Genomic DNA, 26,645 nt, shown 5'->3' on the forward strand with positions numbered 1-26,645 from the left:
GAAACAAAAACGGGTAAATGAGGTGAGGTGTAAATTGAAATTTAAATTCAGGGGAAAATAAAAGCGTGGGGAAATTAAACGAAATCTTCGTATAACTTGTTAACAAAAAAAAAAAAAAAAATAATAATAAAATAAATAATACAATATAATATAGTAAATTTTTTTTTAAAAAGTAAGATACATTATTTAATTTATACTTATGAGCGCTAAGATATATCATGGTCTAAAAAAAAAAAATAAGCTCTATTAATAAAAAGGTTATTCAAATAGGGAACATATTACTTTCTGTGAAATTTTTGAAGCTAGTGAACTAATTCTCAAGTTACTAAAAGTGAATGTGTAATTTAAAAGTACTATAATGGCATCTTTATTTTTTAATGGTAAAAGTGAAATAAGTAAATGAGATGAGTTTAATAAATTAAATGAAAAAATTAAGTGAAATAAAAAAGGAGAGAGACTAACAGATAAGAGAGAAAAAAAAAAAAAAAAAAAAAAAAAAAAAGAAAAAAATATTATGTTATAAATTGCGAAAGAATAAAAAAATGTTTACTTATGTACACTCATATATATGGAGGTATATTCCTTCTTATATATGTTCACGTATGTGTATAGTACGTTAAAAATAAAATGGTTATGAAATGAATTCTTTAAAAAGAAAAAACAAGAACTTAAAGTTTTTTATAAAAATATTTAAACTGCAGCAATGTCTATATGTAAAAAAAAGAAAATAAGAGAAAAAAAAAAAAAAAAAAAAAAAAAGAATACAGGGATGTTTAAAACACACTTTTTTTATGCAAAAAAGAGAAAAAGATATGCATGAAATACAAAAAGGGTAAATCTCATAAACTCTTCATCATATATTTGTGCATAAGCATGTATATCTTATGAATGAATGTACATATATGCACATATATATATTATAATTATGAATGTATACAATCCTGAGCACTCATTACGTATGTGCATCGCCTTACACTTAGACTTTCTCCTCAATATATTTTATTAGGCCTCTTTCTATTTGGAATATTTTCTCAAGAAGGAGACAATTTTTAAAAATAGAATATCAATTATGAGAAAAGATTAAAAGTAGCTATATAAAAAAAAAAAAAAAAAAGAGGAGGTGAAAAACTATAGTAGTAGTAACCATATTTATAATAATAGGGGCTTATGTTTACATATGTGTATGCTATATGTAGTATCATATGTATTTATATACACACGTATATAGTGAGCACATAATGTTTTATTATTTTATTGCCAATCACTAATTTTTTTCACTTCTTTTTTGTAATTGTCTTGGCAAATGAAAGAGCGACGAAAAGAAAAAAAGAAAAGAAAATATGCATTTACTTTAATACCATTAATAAAAAAAAAAAAAAAAAAAAAAAAGAATTATAATTATACACTATCACATGTCTTGACACATTTAAAATACATTTAACACGTTTTCTAAAATTTGAAAAAAAAAATTTACACATATATTTTTATTACATGTTACAATATTTTTAAGGATAAATTATTGAGCACATTACAAAAGTGACAGGTTTAGAAAATTATCTTTAGATGGTTTCAGCTATTTGTGTCAACAAACAGACTAATACAGCACGTATATGTGTGTATATTTTCTTCTTACAGAAGCTTTAAATTTTCCATAAAGATGCTTACTTGGCTCTGTCTGAAAATTCTTTTATTTTAGTATCTCACACTATGTCATGCGTCATAAAACACAAAGCTCATTAGGGTTAACTAAAAGAGAATAGAAAAAAAAAAAAAAGAAAAAAGAAAAAAGAAAAAAGAAAGAATAAAATAAATGAATAAACTAAACGTATACACGTTTATATGTACAATTATGCATATCCACCTTACTTGTCTTTTGCTTAAGTTATATCCAATGCTGTAAAATTATAACTCTACAATTATTTCATCAATAAGAATATTTCTGTTAGTATATTCCATATTCAAATATTTTATATATGTATATTTGTGCCTATAGTTGTTTATTTCTTCACAACTCTTGATATATAAATAGATGCGAATAAATAAGGAAAAAAGGTGAGAAAATAATGTTGTCCAACAATTTCGTAATTCATTAAAAATACATATACAACTTACATAGATATGTTAAAGTAGAAAAAAAAAAAAAAAAAAGGAGAAGAAAAGAAAAGAGAAAGAGAAAGAGAAAGAGAGAAATAGATTATCTCCTTGTACTACTAGTAAAATGATCCAACATGAAATGCTATTCGAGAGAACAATAAAGTTAACACAAATCGTTGTGCAAAAAAAGTACTGAATTATTTATGTCATTCAAATGTATTGGGGAAATTATTATTTAAATTATCTATTTCTATATTCTTTCTTTTTGTGTTAACAGTAAGTGGTGTTCAAAAAAAAAATATATAAGTAATCACAAATTTATGTACCCTTGTTATATCTTAAATAATTCCATGCTTGAAAATGAAATAAATGAAATAGAGGTAGAATATATATTAAGTGCGAATATGTACATGTACACATATAGATATCCCTTAAGTCTGCATGAAAAGAAAAGTGAGAAAAAAAAAAAGCATTCCATGGTATATTTATTAAAACTGCAAATGAAACTTTAAGTAGGGATAATTTATAAAGTACTTTGTCTATTTTTTTGAAATATACATTTGTTGTGAACAGCATGTCTGTGTATTTTCTTGAATACTCTAGGGAAATAGGAAAGTGTTGAATTATTAAATTTTTTAAAAACATAGAAAAATCTTAATGCAAAGGGGGAAATAAAATAAAGCAAAATAAAAGTTAATAGGATAATATGAAATGACGAATTGTCAGTGTGCTTTACATTTTTGTAAAAAAAATAAGACGAGACTAAAATTTGAACGTAGAATAGCCATGTTCGATTATATTTAACTAGTAAAGAAAAAAAAATTGTTTTTTTTTTTTTTTTTTTTTTTTTTTTTTTTTTTTTTTTTTTTGAATTAGTAAAAAATGAATGAAGAAGAAGATTTTTCTTGCTACTTTAACTTCTTAGTATGTGGTCTTCATTTGTCTAAAAAGTATAACCTAAAATTTCAAAGAAGATTATATGAAGACCTTTTAGATATGCACTACTATAAAGGAAGGGTAAAAAATTTTGTATTCCCTGAAGAGTCTTATTTAAAGTATGATAACTTGAAAGGGTTATATAATTATACAAAAGGAAAATGCCAAGATGGTAACTATGAAAATATGGTTAAATATGGTTACATTTATTCATGTTATAAATTGAAGAAGGAAAAGAGAAAAAACATACTTTTAATGTTGATAGATGAGGAGTTCATAAAATATAGATGCAACAACAATATACACGAAAAATATGAGAAAAAGGATATACACATTTATAAAAAAAGTTTTTATGATATAAAAAAACTTCCAGGATATAGTGCTGGTTATTATATTATGGGGAAATTATACGAAAAAGAAGCTAAAAGTGAATGGATAAATAATGAAAGAAAAAAGAAATTAATAGATACAGCATTTTGTTGTTATTATTTATGTTATAAATCCTGTCCTTTTCTCGTATGTGCTCTTAAAAAGTTGCTAAAACTGCACGGAAATTTCTATTCTAATGTTATGTACGTGGAAGAAGTAGAAAAGTTTTCAAAATTGTACAACTTTGGAATTCCTCTTTACCAACTGAAGACGTATGGGTCCTTTAAAAGGGGAAATAGTGAGAGAAAAATGGAAGAAGAGGAGGATGAAGTGGGAAAATGGGATGAGAAAGAAATGAAAGGGAGAGAAGAGAGAGAAAAAAACGAAGAAGAATGGGAAGAAGATGGAGATACGCAGTACTGCGAAGAGAACGAAGATGGATATTGCGATGAGGTCGTTGATAGGTGCAGAGAAGAGTTGGTACAAGTACACATCGAGGGAACCCATGATGTTCAATATGATGAGAAAAGAATACTCAATATAGAGAGAACATTCGATATAGGTGACATAATTTTTGAACTATTAGAATTTAGAAAGGAGGAGAATAGCATAGTTGTACAGGATGCAGATTTTATATTAAGATTAGTAGAAGAAGAGGAAATGAGAAAGTTCTTTGCAGAATGGGAAAATTTATTCGAAAGGGATATATACGCTATGATAGGGGATAAAGAATGTGATTTTATTTCAGAAAAAGGAATATTAAATTTATCGACAGTAGGAAAATTCTACCATTACTTTTACATAAATGAGTTTAGAAAATGTTTAGAGTTAATAGATAAGTGGGAAGATAAGCCAATTTTTAGCTTATGCACGTTATATCTTAAAGGTTTATGCAACTTTTTACTTAGGAATTATGAAAAGGCAATTTTTTTTTTTGAAAGAATTCATGATATTGAATTTTTTTATACGAAACATTTACCATTTTTGTCAACTTGCTATTGGCATGAAAAAGAGATTGACAAAATAGAACACATTTTATTAAGTTATGAGAAGAAAGAAATAAATGAAGATTTTTTATGTCTTATAGGAAATTATTTTTCTTTAAAAAATAACAAAAAATTATCTGCAGACTTTTTTAGAAAAGCAATTAAATTAAATAAATTTTATGAATATGCTTATATTCTTTATTCTTGTGAAATGAAATATTTGGGAAAAATACGTAAAGCAGCTTTAGCGTTATCCAAATGTTTACAAATAAATGCATGCAATTTTAAGGCTCATTTATTATTAAGCACTATATTATTTGAAGAAAGAAATTATGAATTGGCAAATGTTCATCTGAGTTTATGTCTTAAGTTAAATAATAGCGATGCACTTGTATGTATATATTGTGCATCTATATACAATCATCAGCAAAAGTATGAAACTGCTTTGTTATGTTTAGAGCATGCACAAAAAAATGATTATGAAGGAGTTGATTTATATATTATGCAAGGTGTTATATTTTTAAAAATGAAAAGAAACCAAGATGCTTTGAATAGTTTTTTAAAAGCTCAAAAAATCAACCCACTTTGTAGCTATATTAAAATGTTAATAGCATTTACATTAGTTTTAGAAAAAAATTTCGATAAATCGAAAAGAATGATAAAAGAATTAATTCTCCAAAATTCAAATAATATAAACAGAAATTTCTTGAAGGATATGTATAAATGTTGTAATTTAAAAACAGTTCCAAATGAGTGTATATTAAATAAAATAGAACTATTTCTTAGGGAAGGCAGCTTTTTGGAATACTTAAATATAGTAGATAATTCTTGTCAACTGTGATAACGATAAGGAGGATCAGGAAAATCGCAACAAAAAGAAGTACTTTACGATTACAAGGTGAGAAGAACATGCACATATATATATACATAATTAATATATGGAGAATGTCAAATTGGAAATATGAAAGAGGGAAAATGCACACACATAGACATATATGCACTAATAATTCGGATACTTCAAATGAGTGGAACAATTTGTTTTTTTTAGTTAAACATGTTGTACTAATAAGACATACATAAAGGGAACGAGCGAAATGAAAGTATCCCTAAAAGTACACAATCTTAGGAATAGATAAAAACATGAAAAGTAAGATATACAACAAGAGTTTTATGGAACTAGCGCACACAAATGGGCACATATATTTCTGTATAATATAATGGAATATAGAACAAAAAAAAAAAAAAAACTGAAAAAATAACTGTAATAATAGCATGAAAAAAAAAAAAAAAAAAGAGGCCAAAAAAAGTGGACAAATTCTACACTTCTGTAACAATTTTAAAACAGCACAGAAATACGGAAATTAATAAATCCGTAATTTTTGCATTTTTCATAAAAAACAAAGCAAAATGTTCTGATAAAATAGAAAAATGATGTGGATTCATTTAGATGTTTAAAATTTGTTTTAAATATAATTTATAAAAATAACAAAAAAGGGGAACAAGTGTGCGTTTGTACATACGCAAATATATGTCGTGCACACATTTTTATGCACACATGTATGAACATTAATTTGAGAAACTGGGAAGTTTGATAAAGCGGATTCCTTAAAATGACAAAACATTGTTAGAGTGCTATTTTTACATTTTTCTTTTCTTAAATTGGATATTTTTAGAATGAGTAAACGGTTAATGGTATTTTTTTTTCGTCAATACTTTGAGTAAAATTATGTCGAAATTTCGGTTATGCTAAAAAATTTACTCATTGTAAATATGTGTGGTCAAGTAGTGCAGCAACTTTTGTTTGTTCGTATTTTTTTTTTTATGTAAATATCATAAAATATTGTGGATATATTTACATTTACTCTATTTTAATTGTTAAAAATAGTAATAATTTTTGTGAAAGTTGAGATTTTTTTATTTGTATTTATTATTATCCATCAGCACCGTAATTGCAGAAGTGTTGTGCATAAAAATATTTTGTCTACGGCATCGTCTACTTAGTGGTTGCAGTATTGCATTAGTTGCATTTAAAAAAAAATGCATTTGCACTTACATTAGTGTCTATGCATTCCTATGAACACATATAACAGTGAAGCGATAAAAAGAAAAAAAGAAAAATTAATAATTATTCTACACATTTTACACATTTAATTAAAGTTTTGTAACTGCAAATAATTAAAAAAAAATAGTAAAGTTTGTTATGCACTTAAAGTGCAAAGAGGAGTTATTTTTGTTTAATTAATGCACGAAGTAGACACCATTTCCATTTTTTTTTTTTTTTTTTTTTCGTTTTCATTTGTTCTACAGCTTTTAACTTGTTAGTAAATATTTACAACATTTTTTTAAATATTTGAGATTATTTATAATACGTCAGGAGGAAAAAAAAAAAATATAATAATAAAATAAAAATAAAATAATAACAATAATAAATATGTAAATAAATAAACAAATTTATAAATATGTATATTTATTTATATATATATATGTACGCAAAAAATAAAATGAATGATATCAAAAATATGTACCGTTAGTTTGTTATTACCATTTTTGATTAGTATTTTTTTTTATTTTCTACGCTTTTTCTAACAGACATCCAATTTCAATTTGAATATTTTAATTTTTAGTGAAGTAAATTTTTAATTTTTCTCAACATTAATTTTGTAAAAAACATTGAATTATATACATTAATACGTGTGAATGTAAATACACATACGATATATGCATGTGTATACAGATATAATATATTTATGAATGTATGAATATAAACATCAATATAACACCCTTGTGAGAGCGTGTGAAAATTTTTTCTTTGGTGGAAAAAAAAGGTTAAGGGAATTTTTTTTTTTTTTTGCCCCTTATTTATAAACACATTAGACAAAAAAAGTTTCATAATTTTTTATGGTTAAATTCATCTGAAAGAGAAAGACAAGATGAGAGCAATAATTTTTACTTCATTCCTTATCTCACTATTTTTTAAGAATGTTGTGTATGGATACAATTGTACAAAAGAATTGTACAATATAAATCTTAAGGATTTGTCAGTTTCTACTATGGTTACAACGCATACAAGTGCACGTAAAGTTTTAGGTAATTGGGTTTATTTCTTTTTTAGCCATTTTTCTAACCCAAATGACGCTATAAAATATATAGAAGACACCAATATTCATGTTTTAGATAATAAAGATCAATCATGCTTTGTAAGAGCTTTTACTATATTTTTAATTCATAGTTATGCTAATGATATAAAAGCCATGTCAAATACGGAAAATTATGAAACCTTTTTCAAAAATTTATTAAAAGACGTTAATGAAGACTTTAGAAATGATTTTCTTTCTATTTTTACAAGTCAAACACTTTTGAGTTATATTGATGGGATATTACCAAGTGAGCAAGATATTCTGAATTTGAAAAATGATGCCTATGTTATTAAAAATTTTATTTCTAAATCGAACAGAAAAACACACGCTACTTATCATAGCAGCCCTCTTCCACTTTTCACATCATATGGTTCAAGATTGTTTAGAAGTAATTATTTACCAAAAGAAGATCTATCTATTAGTATGAATGAGATACTTATTGCACGTGATTTCAACTTTTTATCTTTTATTGGTGTTTCTGACATGTATTACAATTCTGATATAACCCTTCCTGCAAGAGGTACTTCGGCAGTTATTGATCATAGAAAAAAATTAGGATTTAGGAAACGTAGTAGTTCTCTCCTTTTATATGGACCCCACAATAATAACCCTGCTTTTTCATATTGTGAAAAAGATGGAAAAGAAGAATATTTTGGATCTGTAGATGATTTATTACCTTCCTTTTTTTCAATTATAAAAACGAAAATGGTTTATGGGCACAGGAAATTTTTAAGAGAGTTTGATTATTCCTTAATCCACAAAAGCTACAGTGTACCTAACTTAAAAGGTTTAAGATTTATTAAAAATCTTTTCAAGAAAAAAAACTTAGAAAATTTTGTAGGCATGTATAGTGATCTTATGTCTACAGAATTAGATTTCTTAACTGAGGATTTCGCAGAGTTGTTTGACATTACTATGAATTGTCACGCGCGTGAGTTTTTCGGTCGTGCGGGAAATAACTACTACGCTCTTAAAGGAAGAAACATAGAATCGTAAACATATTTTTTTTTTTGTGTTTTTTTTTTTTTTTTTTTTGTTCTTTTTTTGTTTTATCATAGTGCTTTATTAGCTTTTAGATTTGTGCTTGTGTGCTTTGTCTTTGTGAATTTTTTCTAAAAAAATTATGCATACGTATGTGTGCACATATACATGAGCACAAGTGTACTTCAGTTAATTTTTTTTTGCAAGATTGCTTTCTGAAAAGAAAGGTGAAATATGTTTTATTTCATTTCTTTATAAAAGTTCTTTATACTTTTTTATCGAAATTTGTTTAGGACAAATTGAAAATGTGCTTTTTGAAATTTTTTAAAAGAATAAACTATACTATTTTCATATGCGCTTGTGGTTATATAGTTGCTTTAAGAAAAACTTTAAAACCTTCAATAGGATTATATTATTATACAAGTATAATTTTAGTTTATTTCGTGTTTTTTTTTTTTTTTTTTTTTTTTTTACATTAACTATTCCAACTTTGTAACTTTTGCGTTGTTCAAAATATTTAGGTGTTCATATTTTTGTTGTCTATAATATAGTTGGTAAAAATAAGAAATGAATTATGGTTTTCATTTACGGAACAACAAATGTGTTTATACATACTTTATGAATATTAACTGTTGAATTAAAAGAATGATTTAGTAAAAGAATGGGATAAATGCCCAAAAGGCAAAAAACGAGAAAAAAACAATTTGAAGAAGATTTATATACCAAAAAATTGAGAAACCACGAACACACATAAGCATGTATGCGCATGTATATACATACATTTATACATTTTTAAGAACTAAAACAACATAATTTAAAATTTTTGTGATATACATTCATTTGCGGACGTACTAGAAAAAAGCAATAACACAAAAACAAATAATTTATAATCCTCATTGAGGAAATACTCTAAAAAAAAACGACAACGAAATAGAAAAGTGTAGAAATTCATATTTTAATAATTGTATACGAAAAATAATAAACAATATAAAAGATGGTGTGTATTTGTTTTATGTCCCGTGTGAAAGGACTACTACATTTCAATACATAAAATATGTAGATATAAAAAAAACAGAAACAAATGATGCACAGTGCAAGCCTACTTTGCAGCATTGGGGCACACACGTACAACCGACTTAAGGGTGATTGTCATATTTTTATTTTAATGGTGTCTGTGACAAATGTTTTCTCAGATGGTAATTCTATTTCAATTTTTAGTTTTTTTTTTTTTTTTTTTTTTTTCTTTTTAATTTCATTTTCTTTAATAACTATTTTTTTCTTTCTTTTGTCCCATAATGTTTTTTTTCATAATTTTTTTTTTGAAATTGTTTTTCAACTCGTCTTTTGTTTTAATCACTATAGGGTTCCACGTTTGCACAACGTTGGAAAAACGTTACTTCCAATTATACAAGTTCAAGAGAAAGTTGAGAGATAAATATTCAAACTCTATCTTATTATATCCCTTTCTGTTTTTTTGGAATCATATATATTTTAATAATAATTTTGTAAATAGCGTTGCCTAATGAATTCGTTATCCTTATCTCCTATGTAAAATGTTACTTGTTGTGGTTTATTATTATTTTTTTTTGTAAATATGCAAAAACATAACATTTTTATTAACGCATGTAATGTTTTTTTTTTTTTTTTTTTCTTTTCTATTTTCTTTTGGGTAAAAATATATGTAAAGTAAGAAATGCTTTGGGGATCTCCAGATTCGTATAAGACTCTAGTTTTATCGCTTTCTGGAATTGTAAAAGGTTTGTCTATGTTTTCCACGTTTAAAGAAATTATTTGATTTGAACTTTTAGTCCTTTTTAAACCCTCTTTTTCTGCTAGATTGCGTATTCTTTTGACCGTTCTATCTTTGTGTTTTGCCAACTTGTCTCGTAATGCAATAATTCTATATTTTCTACTTGTTTTTTTGAACACTACATTGTATTGATTGTGCAGTTCATTTATTTTTTCTTCTCTCCTCTTGTGTACATTGCCTAACACAATTTTATAAATTTCATTTTTCTGAATATTGGGGCGAAGTTTATTCTGTGTTTGGTGTGTATACATATATAGAGAGAGAGAAAGAGTGAACGAGAGAAAAAAAAAAAAAAAAAGAAGATTATATTATTACACTTCTATTAATTACATTGTTTTCATGTCAAGATGTAGGTTTAATGTGTGAAGCAAATATTAAGTTTAAAGTGAACTTTTTTTTTTTTTTTTTTTTTTATCTTACTTGAAAACGGAACACATAAATTACAATCAAAATGATTGGAAGGAATTTTATCTTGTGTAAGGGGAAAACATTGAACAAATAATGGAACATTTGTCTTGAAGGGCATTTTTTATAATATAGTCTATTAGTCGTTCCTAATTTAGATGTGTTGTTACCCCTAGTTTTGGAAGCGAGTATTGATTTTGAAGTAGCTACCATGTTGTTGTTCCTTATGGTAGTAATGTGTTCTACTTCTTTATTTAATTCATTCTTATGATTCCATAATTTAGAAGAGTCGTGATGTTTATCATTCATTTCATGTGATTTTTTTAAAATTAAACGGTGAATTTAAATATGGTAACTACTCTCATTTTAATTTTCATTTTAATAGCGGTTTAGGTATTATTGCGGGGGAAAAAGATTAAAAAGTGTGCATCATTGAGTTAAGGTATGTAATTTCTAAAAAGCTAAATGCTATAAATCATAAATTTAACTATAAAAAGGGATATAACTACGAAAAAAACTTAAAAAAGGTCAAGGAAATCAAAAAAGTCTAAAAAATCAATAAAGTCAAAAAAATCAATAAAGTCAAAAAAATCAAGGTCAAGAAAATAAAAACAAACTATAAATATGACCAAAAATATGTAAATTCAAGAAACGCTTGAAAAAATCAATCCAAAGATTATTTAAACACGTGAACAAAATTAAAAGCAATTCATTTTGGTTTAAACATCTTGAAATTAAGGGATTGTCAAAATGTTAAATAACAACAAACATTAATGAAGGATTAAGAATGTTTAACAAAATAATGATGAAAATTATGCTAAACAAGCATGTTATTGATTACTTATATATGAAGCAAAAAAGTAGATAGATATTTTTAGTTTCTTTTTTAATTATTCTTCTTATAACTTGAAGATTTTTAAAAGAACACACGAAGCACTGCAATTTAACAGCTCAAAAATAATTGTGCTTATAAATTGATTGTTGTGCTATGTGAAACAAGTTTATTAAGCTTTTTTTTTTTTTTTTTTTTTTTTTTTTCTTCCCCATCTTTATATATAAACAAATTTTACATATATATGTTGAAATATTGAAATAATACATGTATTTTTTTTTTTTTTTCACAGGCTATTTAAATCTTAACACATATTTATCCCTTTTTTTAGAGTTTATATTTATAATTATTGATGCGCTTGAGCTAAAGAAAAAGCTTTCATATATTGCCGCATTTTGTTGAAACGTGAAACTTTAAACTTTTTCAAACAAAATCGAAAAATTATTTTCATTGAAACCCTTTTTTTTGCATAGAACATATTTGTTTGTGCTTTAACTGTGAAAAAAAATAGCTTTGTGAGGATAAAACATGTATATATACTCCTATGTAAATGAATATATATAATTTAGCTCTCAAAGTGCAGTTAGCACATTACAAGAATTGAACAAATTATAATGTTTTAATACATCAAATGAAAAAACAAGATGGAAAATAAAGGAATAAATGAAAGGCTTCTATCTATGATATATGCATGAATATACAGACTTTTGTTATATGTAATGTGCACTTTTTATGTTTTTTAATTAAATTATTTTAATTTAATCAGTGTCCATATATAACAATGTTTTAACAAGGGCATTATGAAATTTGAACGTGGAGGCACAGATAATATTTAGAATGTGCCATTATTAGAACAGATGATAATTGGAAGTGTGTAATATATATATATATATATTTTTTTTTTTTTTTTTTGCACGCACGATGCCTATTGCAGATTTTATATTTTCTAACAATAATCTATTTTGAAATAACAATGAAACAAGGCTGGTCATAATAAACATTAGAAAAAAAGGGAAATTGTAGGCTTCATAAAGAGGCTTAAATCCATTCTTCCATTAAACCCCAAAAAAAGGAACGAAAAGGGAAAAAAAAAAAAAAAAAAAAAAAATTCTGCATTTTTCGTATGGGTATAAGTTCTTTTAACATGTCTATAAAGAAATTCAGTATGTACAAATAGAAAAAACATGTTTTACTTTCTAAGTTTTTAAAGAAAATGTCGAATATTTTATATTATTTTTTTTATATAAAAATAAAACAGCATAATGAAAAGTATCAAAATAGGGTAATAATAAAGTAAATGTAGATATCTTTTTAAACATTCTTTTATTATATCTCTTAAACAAGTCACTACACTTTGATTTTATGTAATTCAATAGTTTTATATTTTCATTTTTTGTACTCTTTAGTAATTACTATGTGTATAAATCCTTTTTTTTTTTATACTACTTTTTTTTTTTTTTTTTTTCCAATGTAAATATAACAACAAAGTTGGGAAACGCTTATAAGAATTTTTTTTAATTAAACATTTGAGCAGATTAATTTTTTTTTTGAATATTTTATTCAAGCAATAATTTCCCCACACACACTCCAACTCATTTTAATATAATACTTTTTTATGCTCTTTATTTTTAAAATGTTGATCTTAATGAATTACAAATTTTAAATTAAAACAACGGTTAAATAACCAAACGGAAGTGGTTGAAGAAAAATGTAAATTTGTCTTAGTACGCATGTGCATATAATACGGTTTAAAATTGAAATAAACAGTCTAGTGATACAAGGAAAATGCTTTAATTTGATTTTATTATATATACATTTTTTTTTTTTTTTTAAATTTATATATAAAAAACAAGTTTTCTTATAGCTATGATGGAAATAATTGAAAGAAACTATAATGTTAAAAAAAATGATTTGAAATATTAATGTTTAGAGGGTAAGTTTACAAAATGACATTTTAAAAACAGCCAACTTGTAAGATTGTTTTCGTAGTATATTTAAATGAGTTTTGCATATCTGTGTGTTTGCATACAATTGGGAAAGATGTTCTGTACCTTAATACAGGAACTTTAAAAAAAAAAAAAAAAAAAAAGGCGCTTTTTTATTATGCTAATCAAAAACAAATGTTCTTTCATAGTAATATATAGGATATAAAAAAAGAAAAGAAAAAATACATATAATATTATTTTATGAAGTATAATTCACATTAGCATATTAAAATATTAAACTACAGAACAAATGATTCCTGATCAACTGTTGTATATATTTTATTTTTTAAAAATGTCAACATAATAAATCCGGGGCATACAACATTGTTCACTTATATATATAGTATTTATAATAGTGAAAATTTTCAATGATATTCTTACATTACATATATTTATTATTTCTTACATGGCATGCTATTTTAAATATATGTTTGTAAAATGTTTTCAGTTATGTGTAATCGTAAAAAAAAAAAACATAAATTCCATTTTCTTGAAACATATTTTGTTTTTTCTAATACATATTTGTTGTGTACATGAAAAAGTTCATATATAATTCAAAAAGTATACTTCTTTTTTTTCTCACAATGCCCATGACATTAAAATAATTAAAAAAATTTAAATAAAATGAGAAATCAACATAATAAAGGAATTACTAAACACAATAAATATATATATGTATATATATAAACATCAAATAAAAACAAATTAGAAAAGCACGTACTTAAAACAAAATGTATTTCTATTGGGTGTATAAATAAAAAAAAAAAAAAGTAAAGGCACGAATAATGAACTCGTAGAAAATAATGAAAGTCAATCATATATGTTCTCTCTCAATATTTATTTTATGTTCTTATATAATATATTTAAGAGGAAAATTGGAGGTTTTGTCATTTTTCGTAAATGTTTTTACGTTTTTTTTTTTTTTTTTTTTTTTTTTTATCTTCCCTGTACTTTAATTCTTTGTCTTTTCATTATATACATGCATATCTCCTTCTTCCTTGGTCAATATTTTTTTCTCTTTTTTTTCCTTTTGTTTTAAATGTTTGAAAAGTGATAAAAATTCAAAATATAATAGTTTCTTTTTCATATTATTATTTTCATGGGATCAGTTATATTTTGTTAAAATATGTTTCGTTCTTTTCTCCCTTTTTTTATAATTATCTCGTTTTACTAGTTATTTTCCTTGGATTTTGATTTTAATTCCTTTTTGATTTTTTCTTCTTTTGACTGTTTTTTGTTACTTGAGACACTTTTGAAGTAACTGTAAAACAATGCAACATTAATGATTAGTAATCCAATAAGTAATAAAACTAAGTAGTTATTTTGAACTAAATGAATCATTCCCTTCATGTAGCTTCCGAAAAATTGCAATTTGTATAATGGAGATATCATAGAAGATGATGGACCAATATCTATTGATTTTCCAAGTGCTTCTTGTTGTTGTTTATAAGCAGCCAATCTACGTTGATAACATGGTGAATTTTCAATAGCTTCTCTTAGTTTTCTTATGGATTCTTCACTAAACATTTCATCTAAATCAGGTGGTGGTAAAATTGGTTCTTCAGGTGGATTTCCTCCCTCAGCACCTAAATCCTCTAATCCTGCATTGTCTTCAGCATTGAATTCTGGAACAGCATCTACTTCTGGGAGATCTTGAATATCACCTGTATCTACAACTTCTGGGAGCTCTTGAAATTCTGGTGCATCTACAACTTCTGGGAGCTCTTGAAATTCTTGTGCATCTACGTCTGGCAGATCTTGAACATCAACTGCACCTAAATCAGCCAAATCGTCATGAACATTATCTTCAAAGTTAGGTATGTTTTCAAGTGTATCCTCAGAAAAAACATTTTCATCTAAAAGAGGTTCTACATCAGGAACTGGATCGAAATCTCCCAAATGTTCCATTCCTTCTTCAATAGATGGCTGAATATCATGTGGAACATGGCTTTCAAGACTATCCTCAAATCCTTCAATGGGATTAGCGTCTATTGGAAATTGATCTTGATCCATTTTTTATAATATGTTGATTCTACGATTGATATATATTTAATTTATGGTATATATATTTAATAATATATGTAATTTTTTGCCCTGGATGCTATTCTTAAATAGTGCAGCGTTATATATTCCTAAAATTTATAATTAAAAAAAAAAAAAAACACATAGATATAAAATAAGGAAAATTAAAATAATTTGCATACATGTTTTACAATCATATTTTACAACGGCATATGTAGTACTGATAATGATTATTTTTTATAAATAATACATTAATAATGCGTACCTTTTTGGGATTAGTCGTGATTTGAAAGTAATAAGGGACTGAAAAAATGTTTGAGAAAAAGAATGGTTTTGGTTGCTTTCTTATTATTCCTACAATTTAGATATGTTCTAAAAATATGTTATAGTACTTCTAATGATTGTTTGTCATGGATGATCTAATTAAAAAGAAAATATAATTAAGGAAAAGAGAGAAAAATGAAGTTAAAAATAATCATTTAATTAGTAAGAATAGATCCTGATGTATTTGTAAATATTTATTTTAGTAAAGAAAAAATAAAATTCTCATGTAGAATGAAAAGTTTTCATTTATTTTGTACGAATTAAATAATTTTTCAGTGGAATCAATTAAAAAAGATACATATCATGCAAATATTATAAATTAATTTAATAAAAATACATAATATTATTTTATATTTTGAAAATAATTTAAACTTTTTTTATATAAAATTTACCTGGTAATATTTATGGGCTTATCACAAAAAGTAGTTCTTTTTTTATTTTATTCCTAAAATAATTTAGAAAAAATAGTTTTTAAAATACATTTAAAAAAAAATAAAATAAAATAATAGTTTAAAAATTAATTTTTTATAAACTTTAAAAAATGTAATTTTTTTAAAATATTATTTTAAGTTTTTTTATAAAAAAAAATAATTATATAATACGTTATTGTTTTTATAACAAATAATTCTATGAAATAATGTTTAAAAAATTACAAATTGGGCACTTAATTCTATTTTTTTTTCTAATTATGTATATATTTTATCTGTTTTTATTTAAGATAAAGGATAATGAATTGTATATGTAAGATGTTACATTGAATTATGCACATGTAGAAACGTAATTTATTTTAAAATTTAAAAAGGGGCTTTTGATTTTCTTGTTTTTAAAAAAAAAATTTTCATTTTTTTATTTTGTATTCTACATATTTATTTTTTTTATGCAAGGAAAATGCGTCATTTATTAGTATGAAAAAATAAAAAAATAAAATTTATTCTTTCTTTAAAAAATTTATTTATTTTAGCACTTTTTTTATAAACATTTGTATTTATTAATAATACATGTAGATAGAGCAATTACGGTGATGGAGGGCATAATTTATAGCGCATGATGGCATAACTTTTTTTTTTAATTTAAATGCATTGGGTAGGGCGGCTATTTTTTATAATTACTGCATGTAAAATAGATTCTTTTATATTTTTTTTAAACTGTTTTTATATTAGATCTATTTTTAATAAAAAAATGCATATGAAGAAAAAAAAAAAATTATTATATATATACTATATGTATATTTCTTTGTAATAAGGCTAGTAGATTAACGTATTAAACTTTCCCTAATTAAGAAATCCATTATTTAAGAAAAATCTTTTCCCTGTTCGGTAGAAAAGACATTTTTTCATTGATCATTAAAAAGAAAAAGGTATTATATATTCTTGATGTTTTTATTTTTTATTATTTAACTCGAATCTTAACATGAAGGGAGGGGTCCGTACGCAAAATCGGTCTTGTTAGTCGTTCAAATTGATGAATGAAATTTTTGCAATAGAAAGGGGGGAGGTGGATATATATTTAGTTGTGATGTATAATATAGATGTGATTATTTAAATTTAAGTATTTTAAATTAATATGAATATATATATATTTTTACCTATATATTTTGTTAAGGTGAATAGAATAATTGTACGAGGAGAGAAAAGTAATTCTAGGATAGAATTAGGCTGCGTAACTGAAAAAACTATTAGACGTTAAAAATGTAGTGTATTTATATTTTATCTTATTCTGTAATTCCATATATATATATATATATATATATATATATATATATATATTATAATAAATCGAATTTAACCGTGGGCTACTTATTCTGCATACATGATTGCATACTTTTACATAAGAGGAAGTCTAAATTTTGTACGCATTTTGTTTTAAGCATTAATTATCTTAAACCTTTTTATTTTTCTTTTTGATTTCCCACAGTGGTGAGAGGATTGTATATATTATCTATGCTGTATTGCAGGACAAAATTTTATTCATATTTTATTGGTTATATATATTTAAATATAGAGAAGTTATTACTTATGTATAGAATGAACTAAGTTGAGTTTACGAATTAAAAGGTGAATAAATGTATTTTAATCTGTTGTGGAGTTGTTCGTTCCTACGTGCAGTTTTGCTGGTAACAATTGTATCAAGTACATTATTCTCATTTTTTATTGAAAAGGTTTCGAATAAATAATAAAAAAAAAACAACAAATAAATAGGCCATCATTAATTTGCCATAAAAAAGGGGGAATTAATTACTCTTAAAATTTGAAGGGTGCATAAAAATTTAAATCCATTTTTTTCATATTTTAGTTTGATAAAAAATATCATATTTGTTATGGGACTCATAAAAATATATTAAAAAAGGTAACAATATGTGTGTTCATTTGAATACAAATTTGTGTTTTTTTAAATAATATATCATTTGGATGTATCTCATGAGTATATCAATTTTATGATGAAGGATAAATGAAAAGAGATAGATAGCTCATCATTTTATTAGAAAATAAATTGGAATTTTTAATAAGAATAAAGGGTTCTCCGCATTAATATAAGAATAATAAGTAAACAAAACCTTCCTATGCTTTTTTTTTTTTGTATGAAATAAAAGTGTAGTTTATTTAAGTAAAACTATATAAGATTCTTACCATTTCTTCCTTTTTTCAAATGTTTGATTTATGCATAACACACACATCTGCATGGATGCATTTATAATTAATTTTTGAACTAAGCGACTATGATAAAATAGGCTTAAGTGTTTTTGTAGGGTTTAAGGAAGGAGTTTAAAAAAAAAAAAAAAAAAAATACAAAAATTTCAAAAGTAAAAAAAGTGGAATAAACGGGAAAATAAAATGATTGTTTTAGTAACTCTGAAAACATTTATTTACATTTCTACAGAATAGGAAATACTTAAAAACAAGACTAAAAACTAACAAATAAGGAGGTAATTAGAAAACCGAGATGTCATAAAATTTGCATTCATATTTGACAACATGGGGTTCCCATTTTTTTTTTTTTTTTTTAACATCTTGGATCTTTTGACATGGTGTGTAAATCCTTCATACATTGTTATTTATTTGTATGATTGATTTTTTTTTTTTTTTTAATGACATAATGAAGTGATATTTTGGAGGATCATAGTTAAGCGGGGCGAGAGCGAATTATTTTTTTCTTTAAAGGTATACACTTTATCATATATATGCTCTTTCGACTGTTTGTCTTTTTTTAAATTTTTCTGTGAATTAAAAAAAAAAAAATAAAAAAAAAAATTATACTGCTGTTCTGTATAACAATTTTTTAAAACAAGTAAAAAAAATAACGTCTGAGATGTGAATGAAAATTTTATAATTGACTTTTTTTTGGAAATCATCTCCTCATTTAAAAGAAAATAGGCAACTATTTTTATTTTTTTTATAATTTGAATTTAATTGAACTGTACCTATGTTTTGATTTTATATTTTATAAATACTGCATCATAATTAACAGAATCATAGGTCTATATATTTTTCAAAACAACTTCACCTAAAAAAGAACAACGTAAGGTAATTTGGTCTTTTTTATAAAAAAAAAATAAGCATGTATGTTATACATTAACATTTATTCATTTTAATTTAATGAGAATAATGTACAGAATGCTATTTATATTTCTGTGTTTTCCTTTCTGTTAACTTCCGTATGCTTCAATTAAAGAACAACTCTGGCAAATAAAAAGAACATTTGTGGGTATATAAGGAAAATTTCTTTTTTTTTTTTTTTTTTTTTTTTTTTCATAGGAATCTTTATTATTAATTTTCAAGTTATTACAAGGACACATTTTACTTTTATTCACTTTGTTATTATTAAAATAAAAGGTTTTGAGAATAAATGCATAAAATAATTTACTATACATTCTTTTAAATGTTTTTTAAAACTAAAGAAAATAATACCTCATATTTATTATTACCTAATTTTCTAGAAGTTCTGAGACAAGTGAATTGTGTCACCCTTTTAAAATATTTTATTTTTCTTTCACTATTGTCATTGTTTGAATTTTTAAATTGAGTACCCCTGTTTAAATGCAGACACGGATGTAAACTTATTTTCTATAGATAATATGCACATTGTTTTCTATTTATTTTTATTCTTTTCATAGAATCACTCTTTTGTCTAATGTAAACTCCTCAAGGATGTTATTTCAGTGGCTTGAGAAGAAAATCACGAAAAATAAGATTTAATCACATAGTTCTAATGCATTATATGCAACTTTTTTAGTATAAGGGTGATAGATTAAATCGCCTCTTTTCACTGTTGCAACAGAATGTGTATATTTATATATTCCGTGTGTATATTATGCTTTACTGGTAGAAATTTGGTGGATGGTTAATCTTAGTTATACAATAATTTTATTAAATTTAATTATCTCAAAGGATATGACTGTAAAAAAAAAAAAAAAAAAACCTTTGTTTTTTATAATAATTCTTAAAATTACATTTTATATTCTATACTTTTTATAATTTTATTTTCTAAGAACACTTTATGTATCTATGTTTGTCATGAAGAGAATTCACTTTAAAAAATCACAAATGTGAAATTTTTCACGAAGAAAAAATTTTATATTAAACATATTCAAGATTTAGAACATGAAAGAAAAATGTACATGTGTATGTATATGTACATATATATATGAATAAAATAAGGGGTGTTTTAAATTACATTTGCTTCACCCTTTTTTGAAACAATATGTGTAAGATGCATTTCGTATGAAACATTACAATTTATGGACAATAGGGGTGTAAAAATGACGTCTAATTTTTATTCATTAAAAAATTAAGATAAATATAAGTGAAATAGTTATAATAAAAACGTTTAAGGGAAGAACAGAAAATTTTTTACTAGGAAATTGAGAGCACCGGCTTTATCCTAAAGGCAAGTAATCATTTTCTTGTACTTTTTAAATGGAACAAAAGAAAACATGTTTTTATTATATCAAAATGAAAAATTATAAATGTATAAAATAATGATTTGCTTAGAAAAGCGGATGATAGTAAAAAAAAATTGGAAAATGTAGAGTATATCCAAGTGATAGAAGACATAGCTGAATCTATAGGATCATAATGATTTATATAACTTCGAAAATAAAAATAGAACAACAAAACAATCCAAAAAAAAAAAGTATATATATATATATACGCTTACATGGACAATATAATCCTAACATATAAATTTTTTGTTTTCATGAATTACAAATTATTGTATGGAAAATAGGTATGGAGGTAAAAGTTTTTTTATTTTAAAGTATAAATAATAGAAAATTGAATCTTTAATAGTTAATTTTTAATATTTAAAAATATTTCTTAAGAAAATTAAAATCAATTATTCTTGTATTCATCATAAAAGACAAATAATTGATGTGCGCAGCATGAATTTGAAGTTCACAAAAAAAATTATTGTAAAACTCATACTGAAACATTATTACTAAGCGCACAAATAAATAAACAAACAGTGATAACTTACATATAAATATAAATGGCATTGCATATGGGTATATGACACACAAATAGTAATGTAAATAAGTAATATGCAAATGCAAATATATGCAGATTGATAGTCATAGATATATATATATATATAAAAATTAATGGAAATCAATATAAAAAAAAAAAAAAAAAGATTAAGAATAAGAGAATATTGACAAATAAAAAAAAAAAAAAAATTAAATAAAAACTAATAACTGTTTCTATAGTAACAACTAGTAAGTATACAGTTGTTAATAGAGGAAATTTCTGAACAATGATAATTGTTAAAGTATATCTATTTTTTATTATAAAAATATAAAGAAAACTAAAATAATTTTTTAAAAGAATTTCATTTTTTTGAAATTAAAAATATTTTTTGTGAATAAATAATAATAGTGCCCATTTTAGCAAATTTCATCTCCCTGGATGGATATGTATAATATACGTAAACTTTTTGGTATTATTTTCCTTGGCATTTTTTGTTTATAATTAGAAATATCATTCATGTATTATGAAAAAGTACTATTTTATTATATATATATATTTTTTTTATATCACATTTCTGTGCTCAATATTATATTATTGGAGCTTTTCCTATTATTAATTTTTTCTTTTTTTTTTTTCTCCTACATATCAAAATTCTGTTTTTAACACAGCAGAAAAGATTGTTTGGAAAATATAATGCTTTTTTATAAATAAGTAAAAATCATTTAATGATTATTACACTTCTCCATTTTTATGACATTTTGTTCATGTTTACTAATTTCACATTTCCTAGATGTTTCCTTTGCACGTGAACCAATATGGCAATTGAATCATGGAATGGGAAATCAGAAAATGTATATCTATCATCTCTTCTGCATTTACGGTTTGCTAATTTAATTAAATAAATTTCTGTTAATTAGGTCCATATTATGTTGATGTCCTTTTAAGGTCTTTTATCCAAACATTCCATTGTTTTTTTGCTATCCAGTTGTTAATAAAGTGGTCAAGCATAGAAAAAAATATTGTTTTTTTATCTTCTTTCCATTTGTGCCATATTTCATTCTTAACTTCTATTAATGCCTTATCTTTAATATGAACCCATTTCTGCCAATCACTAGCTTCACTACGTCTAATCATCTTCCATTTGTACCAATCTAGTTTTTCTTTTCTAAATGATGGTTTTTTATTTGAATATTCCCATTTTAGCCAATATTGATATTGATCACATTTTCGTTCACTCAATAACCAATCCATGATTTTGTTATCTTTCCATTGTTCCCAATCCTTCAGTAACCATAAATTATATTCGGTTCTTGTTCTGTCTATCCATTTATCCAAATCCAGCATCATAATAGATTCTCCATCTTTTTCAATCCATTTAACCCATTTTGATTCTTTCCATTTTAATGATTTTTTATAAATATCAAAAGAATGGTCTTCCAACAATTCTTTGTTATAATGCATCCATTTAAATTGAAAATTTTCTATAAATTGATTAAATTCCACATCTTTTTGCTTAAACCATTTAATTCTTTCCTTGTGTAAGTACGCATTATAGCGTGACCATTCATTCTTCAATTCATTCATCCATCTCTCCCATTCAGGATTTATTGGAAGTCCGTCTTCATCTTTATCCCCTTTTTTATGTCTGAATCGAACAATAAGATCAGTGTTTACAAACTTGCTCCAAAGATTCTTAAAGCAACCTATTAAAGGTATGTCCTTTTGATCAAGCCATTCTTTGTAATCTGTTAGTATAAGTTTTTTTCTTTCTATTTTATTTAATTCATCGGATGATGCTTTTGGCATTTCTTTTTCTGTATGCTTTTTTGAAGCCTCATCATTCAATTCTAATTTGGGCATGCCATTTTCATCATATTCAATAGGTTTACCCTCCTCACGGCCTTCTTCTTCCATGTCATTTTCTTTATTAAAATCATGTAACCTGTCTTTGCTGTCTCGTTTTATACCTTCTCCATCCTTATAATCATGACTCTTTCCTTCTTCTCCTTCTACTTCTTCTTTTTCTCCTTCTTCTTTTTCTCCTTCTTCTTTTTCTCCTTCTTCTTTTTCTCCTTCTTCTTTTTCTCCTTCTTCTTTTTCTCCTTCTTCTTTTTCTCCTTCTTCTCCTTCTACTTCTAGTTCTTCTTCTTTTTCTTCTTCTTTTTCTCCTTCTTCTCCTTCTACTTCTTCTTCTTTTTCTCCTTCTTCTCCTTCTACTTCTTCTTCTTTTTCTCCTTCTTCTCCTTCTACTTCTTCTTCTTTTTCTCCTTCTTCTTTTTCTCCTTCTTCTTTTTCTCCTTCTTTTTCTCCTTCTTCTTTTTCTCCTCCTTCTTTTTCTCCTTCATCATCTTCTTTCATGCTACCTTCTCCTTCTTCATTATAATCTTGTTCCTTTTCTTCTTTCATTTTTTCTTCTTCTTTTAATGATTCTTTGGAATTACTTAATTTATATACTCCAACTGAAATATTTTTTTCAGAGAACTTCGAACCCGTTTCCACCTTTGCTTCGTCATGTTCCAATGATTGGCTTTCCGTTTTTTCGCCAGCTTCTAAAGTTGGGCTTTCGATTTTTTCTCCAACTTCTAACGTTGGAAGCTCAGTTTTTTCGCCAGCTTCTAACGTTGGGCTTTTTGCTTTTTCACCATCTTCTAACGTTGAGATTTTTGATTTTTCACCATCTTCTAACGTTGGACTTTCTGTTTTTTCGCCAACCTCTAACGTTGGACTTTCTGTTTTTTCTCCAGCCTCTAACGTTGGACTTTCGGTTTCTTCTTCACTTTCCAATATTTGGCTTTCGGTTTTTTCTCCACCTATGGATGATAGAACTTCTGTTTTTTCTTCATTTTTCTTTGTTTCTCCTTTAATGAAACTCTTCCATTCAGCACCAAATGCACTCTCTGAATTTTCTGTTGCCTTCTCACCTTTTTCGGCATCTTCAATTGAATCTCCTTTTAACTCAGGTTCATCTTTCTGTGGTTCTTCTTTAATGGTATATTTAAATTCGCTAGTTTCACTATTTGAAACTTCAGTTATCTTTTCATTTTTTTTCGAATCATCAATTTTTTCTTTTTTCAATTTGTCCTCATCCTCTTTTGTTTCTTCTTTTACGGAAACGTTATAACCAGTATATTTATTTTCTTCAGCTTCAGGTGCTTTGTTCTTTTTTTCATCATGTCCAAATGGTTTGCTTTCCAATTTTTTATTATCTTTCTTTTTCTCATCTTTTACGGAAACTTTGAAATTATTTTTTGGATCTTCAAATTTCTTCTTTTTTTCTTTATCATCTTCTTTATCCGAGTCACTTGGAACACCTTGAATGGATGATTGATAACCTTTCCTCGATTGTTCTCTTAATGCAACACTCCAATCACTAAATCTCTTTCGCTTGTATTGAAATGGGTCATATGGTTTATTATCATTTTCAAAAGATTTATTGGAAACAGTGTAATTGGGAGTTTTGTTCGATTTTTCTTTTTCCTTTTCCTTTTCCTTTTCTTTCTCCTTTTCCTTTTCCTTTTCTTTTTCCTTTTCCTTTTCCTTTTCCTTTTCTTTTTCCTTTTCTTTTTCTTTTTCTGATTGTTGATCGTCTTCACTCAATTCTTTTTTCCACTCGTCCATTTTCTTATTTATACTCACATCCATTTTTCTTTTATTTTGATCAGCGTTTCTTTGTGATCTTCTAAGAATTTCTAAATTAGTTTTTTTATCTGGATCCATTTTAGTTGGAGTAGTTTGTTTACGTTCCTGGTTTTTGTCAAATTGATTATGTGCTTTATATTTTCCTGCTGTAGTAGCTTTGGATTTTTCTTCATCTTTTGCTGATTTATTTAAAAATCCACTTCCGTAAGATTTTTCCATTTTTTCTTCATTTTGTAACTTTTTAGATTGTTGAGATTTTTTATAATCTACTGTTGAATATTTATCACTTTTGTTGGAAGTACTTTTCTGCTGTTCCATCTTTTTACTTGTGTAGTGGGAATCATCATCCGAATGATATTCATGGTCTACATTATTATTTTTACCATAATAGTAAAGTTCTACACTCCTTTCCTTATTTTTGTTTTTCCCCCGTTCTATATCTTCATCTTTTATTTCATCTTTTCTCATTCTATCCATTTCATTTTCTTCTTCTATCATTTCTTCCTCTTGCATTTCACCTCTTTTCATTTGACCCTTTTTCATCTCTTCATTTTTGATTAAATCTCCTTTGTCTTGAAAATTCTCTTTTACATACATGTTTCTCTGTGTTGGAGATACCTTTTGTGACTTTTTTCCATATTCTATTGTACGTTTTTCCATCACTTTTCCACTTTTCAATTTTATAGTTTCATGTCCCCGAGTATCTTTAACATCATCGTAATCATCATCAGCTTCTTTTACTTCACTTGGCTCTAATGTTGTTTTCATAATATCACTGTTATCACTTGATCTATTCCCATTATTATAGGAACGATTAAATTTGTATTCTAAAGCTTTCTTCAAAATTTGTAATTCTCTATCTTTTGCTCGAAACCATTTATTTTTTTCATCTTCCATTGATTTACTCAATTTTTCTGATTCGAGATTTTTTTCCTGAAACCATTGATCTCTTTTGTTTGCCAAGTCATTATTAAAAGTGTGCCAGTCTTGCTCAAACTGATTCACAAATAAACGCCATGCGCTATTATCTCTATGTCTTGCTATTTCTACTAATTCTTGAGAATCTTCTTTCAGTTCTTCTACTTTAACTCTACCATGGTTGTTATTGCTTCTCCTATGTTTTTGAGAATACTAAAATGGGACGTGCAAAAAGGTTGAAGAAAATGTAAAGGGGCGTAATTAATTTTTTGCGAAAAATTATAAGGGGTTTCAGGGTAGTAAAGTGTGATACATGAATAAAACAGAATGTATAAGCTTCATATTCAGTTTGCATTATAAAAAAAAAAAAAAAAAATGTATCCTTACTTCACTACATTTAGTTAGAGGAAGAACCACATATGACAAAAAGAATAATATCATGTAAACACATGATGAAACTCGTTTTCTTCTTGTATTATTTAACTCATTGTCCTTATATTTTTTTGTTATACTTGAACGATGGGATGATTTTGCTTTATGCTCTTTCATATTTTACTTCTACTTCGCTGGTAGTTTTCATATATATTTTAGTTATTATAAAATGTGTTTTTGTAAATAACAAAAAAATAACTATAATTTTTAATATACTTTATTTTTTTTTTATCTATAGTATTTTTTGCCTATATTATACATTGCTTTCATTTTAGTATTCATTGTAAAGGATGAAGAAAACATGTAGAAAAAA

General features: G+C 25.3%; 5 protein-coding genes across 5 annotated transcripts; 2 read left to right on the forward strand and 3 right to left on the reverse strand.

Annotated features, from left to right (window-relative positions):
- Positions 1-2,976: 2,976 nt before the first annotated feature.
- On the forward strand, positions 2,977-5,226 carry PGO_103070 (hypothetical protein; the record flags this gene model as incomplete). The annotated part of the gene is made up of 1 exon (XM_028688336.1): positions 2,977-5,226. The coding sequence occupies one exon, from the start codon at positions 2,977-2,979 to the stop codon at positions 5,224-5,226; it is 2,250 nt and encodes a 749-aa protein (XP_028544137.1).
- A 2,089-nt stretch (positions 5,227-7,315) lies between these two features.
- Positions 7,316-8,518, forward strand: PGO_103080 (rhoptry-associated protein 2; the record flags this gene model as incomplete). Its single annotated transcript, XM_028688337.1, has 1 exon — positions 7,316-8,518. The coding sequence occupies one exon, from the start codon at positions 7,316-7,318 to the stop codon at positions 8,516-8,518; it is 1,203 nt and encodes a 400-aa protein (XP_028544138.1).
- A 1,476-nt stretch (positions 8,519-9,994) lies between these two features.
- PGO_103090 (Plasmodium exported protein, unknown function) lies at positions 9,995-11,027 on the reverse strand (the record flags this gene model as incomplete). Its single annotated transcript, XM_028688338.1, has 2 exons — positions 9,995-10,543; positions 10,734-11,027. The coding sequence occupies 2 exons, from the start codon at positions 11,025-11,027 to the stop codon at positions 9,995-9,997; spliced, it is 843 nt and encodes a 280-aa protein (XP_028544139.1).
- Positions 11,028-14,705: 3,678 nt separating this feature from the next.
- Positions 14,706-15,548, reverse strand: PGO_103100 (skeleton-binding protein 1; the record flags this gene model as incomplete). The annotated part of the gene is made up of 1 exon (XM_028688339.1): positions 14,706-15,548. The coding sequence occupies one exon, from the start codon at positions 15,546-15,548 to the stop codon at positions 14,706-14,708; it is 843 nt and encodes a 280-aa protein (XP_028544140.1).
- Positions 15,549-22,267: 6,719 nt separating this feature from the next.
- On the reverse strand, positions 22,268-26,449 carry PGO_103110 (tryptophan-rich antigen; the record flags this gene model as incomplete). Its single annotated transcript, XM_028688340.1, has 2 exons — positions 22,268-26,113; positions 26,288-26,449. The coding sequence occupies 2 exons, from the start codon at positions 26,447-26,449 to the stop codon at positions 22,268-22,270; spliced, it is 4,008 nt and encodes a 1,335-aa protein (XP_028544141.1).
- Positions 26,450-26,645: the final 196 nt, after the last annotated feature.

The sequence above is a fragment of the Plasmodium gonderi genome, assembly GCF_002157705.1.
Source record: "Plasmodium gonderi DNA, contig: Chr10, whole genome shotgun sequence".
NCBI classification, from domain to species: Eukaryota; Apicomplexa; class Aconoidasida; order Haemosporida; family Plasmodiidae; genus Plasmodium; species Plasmodium gonderi.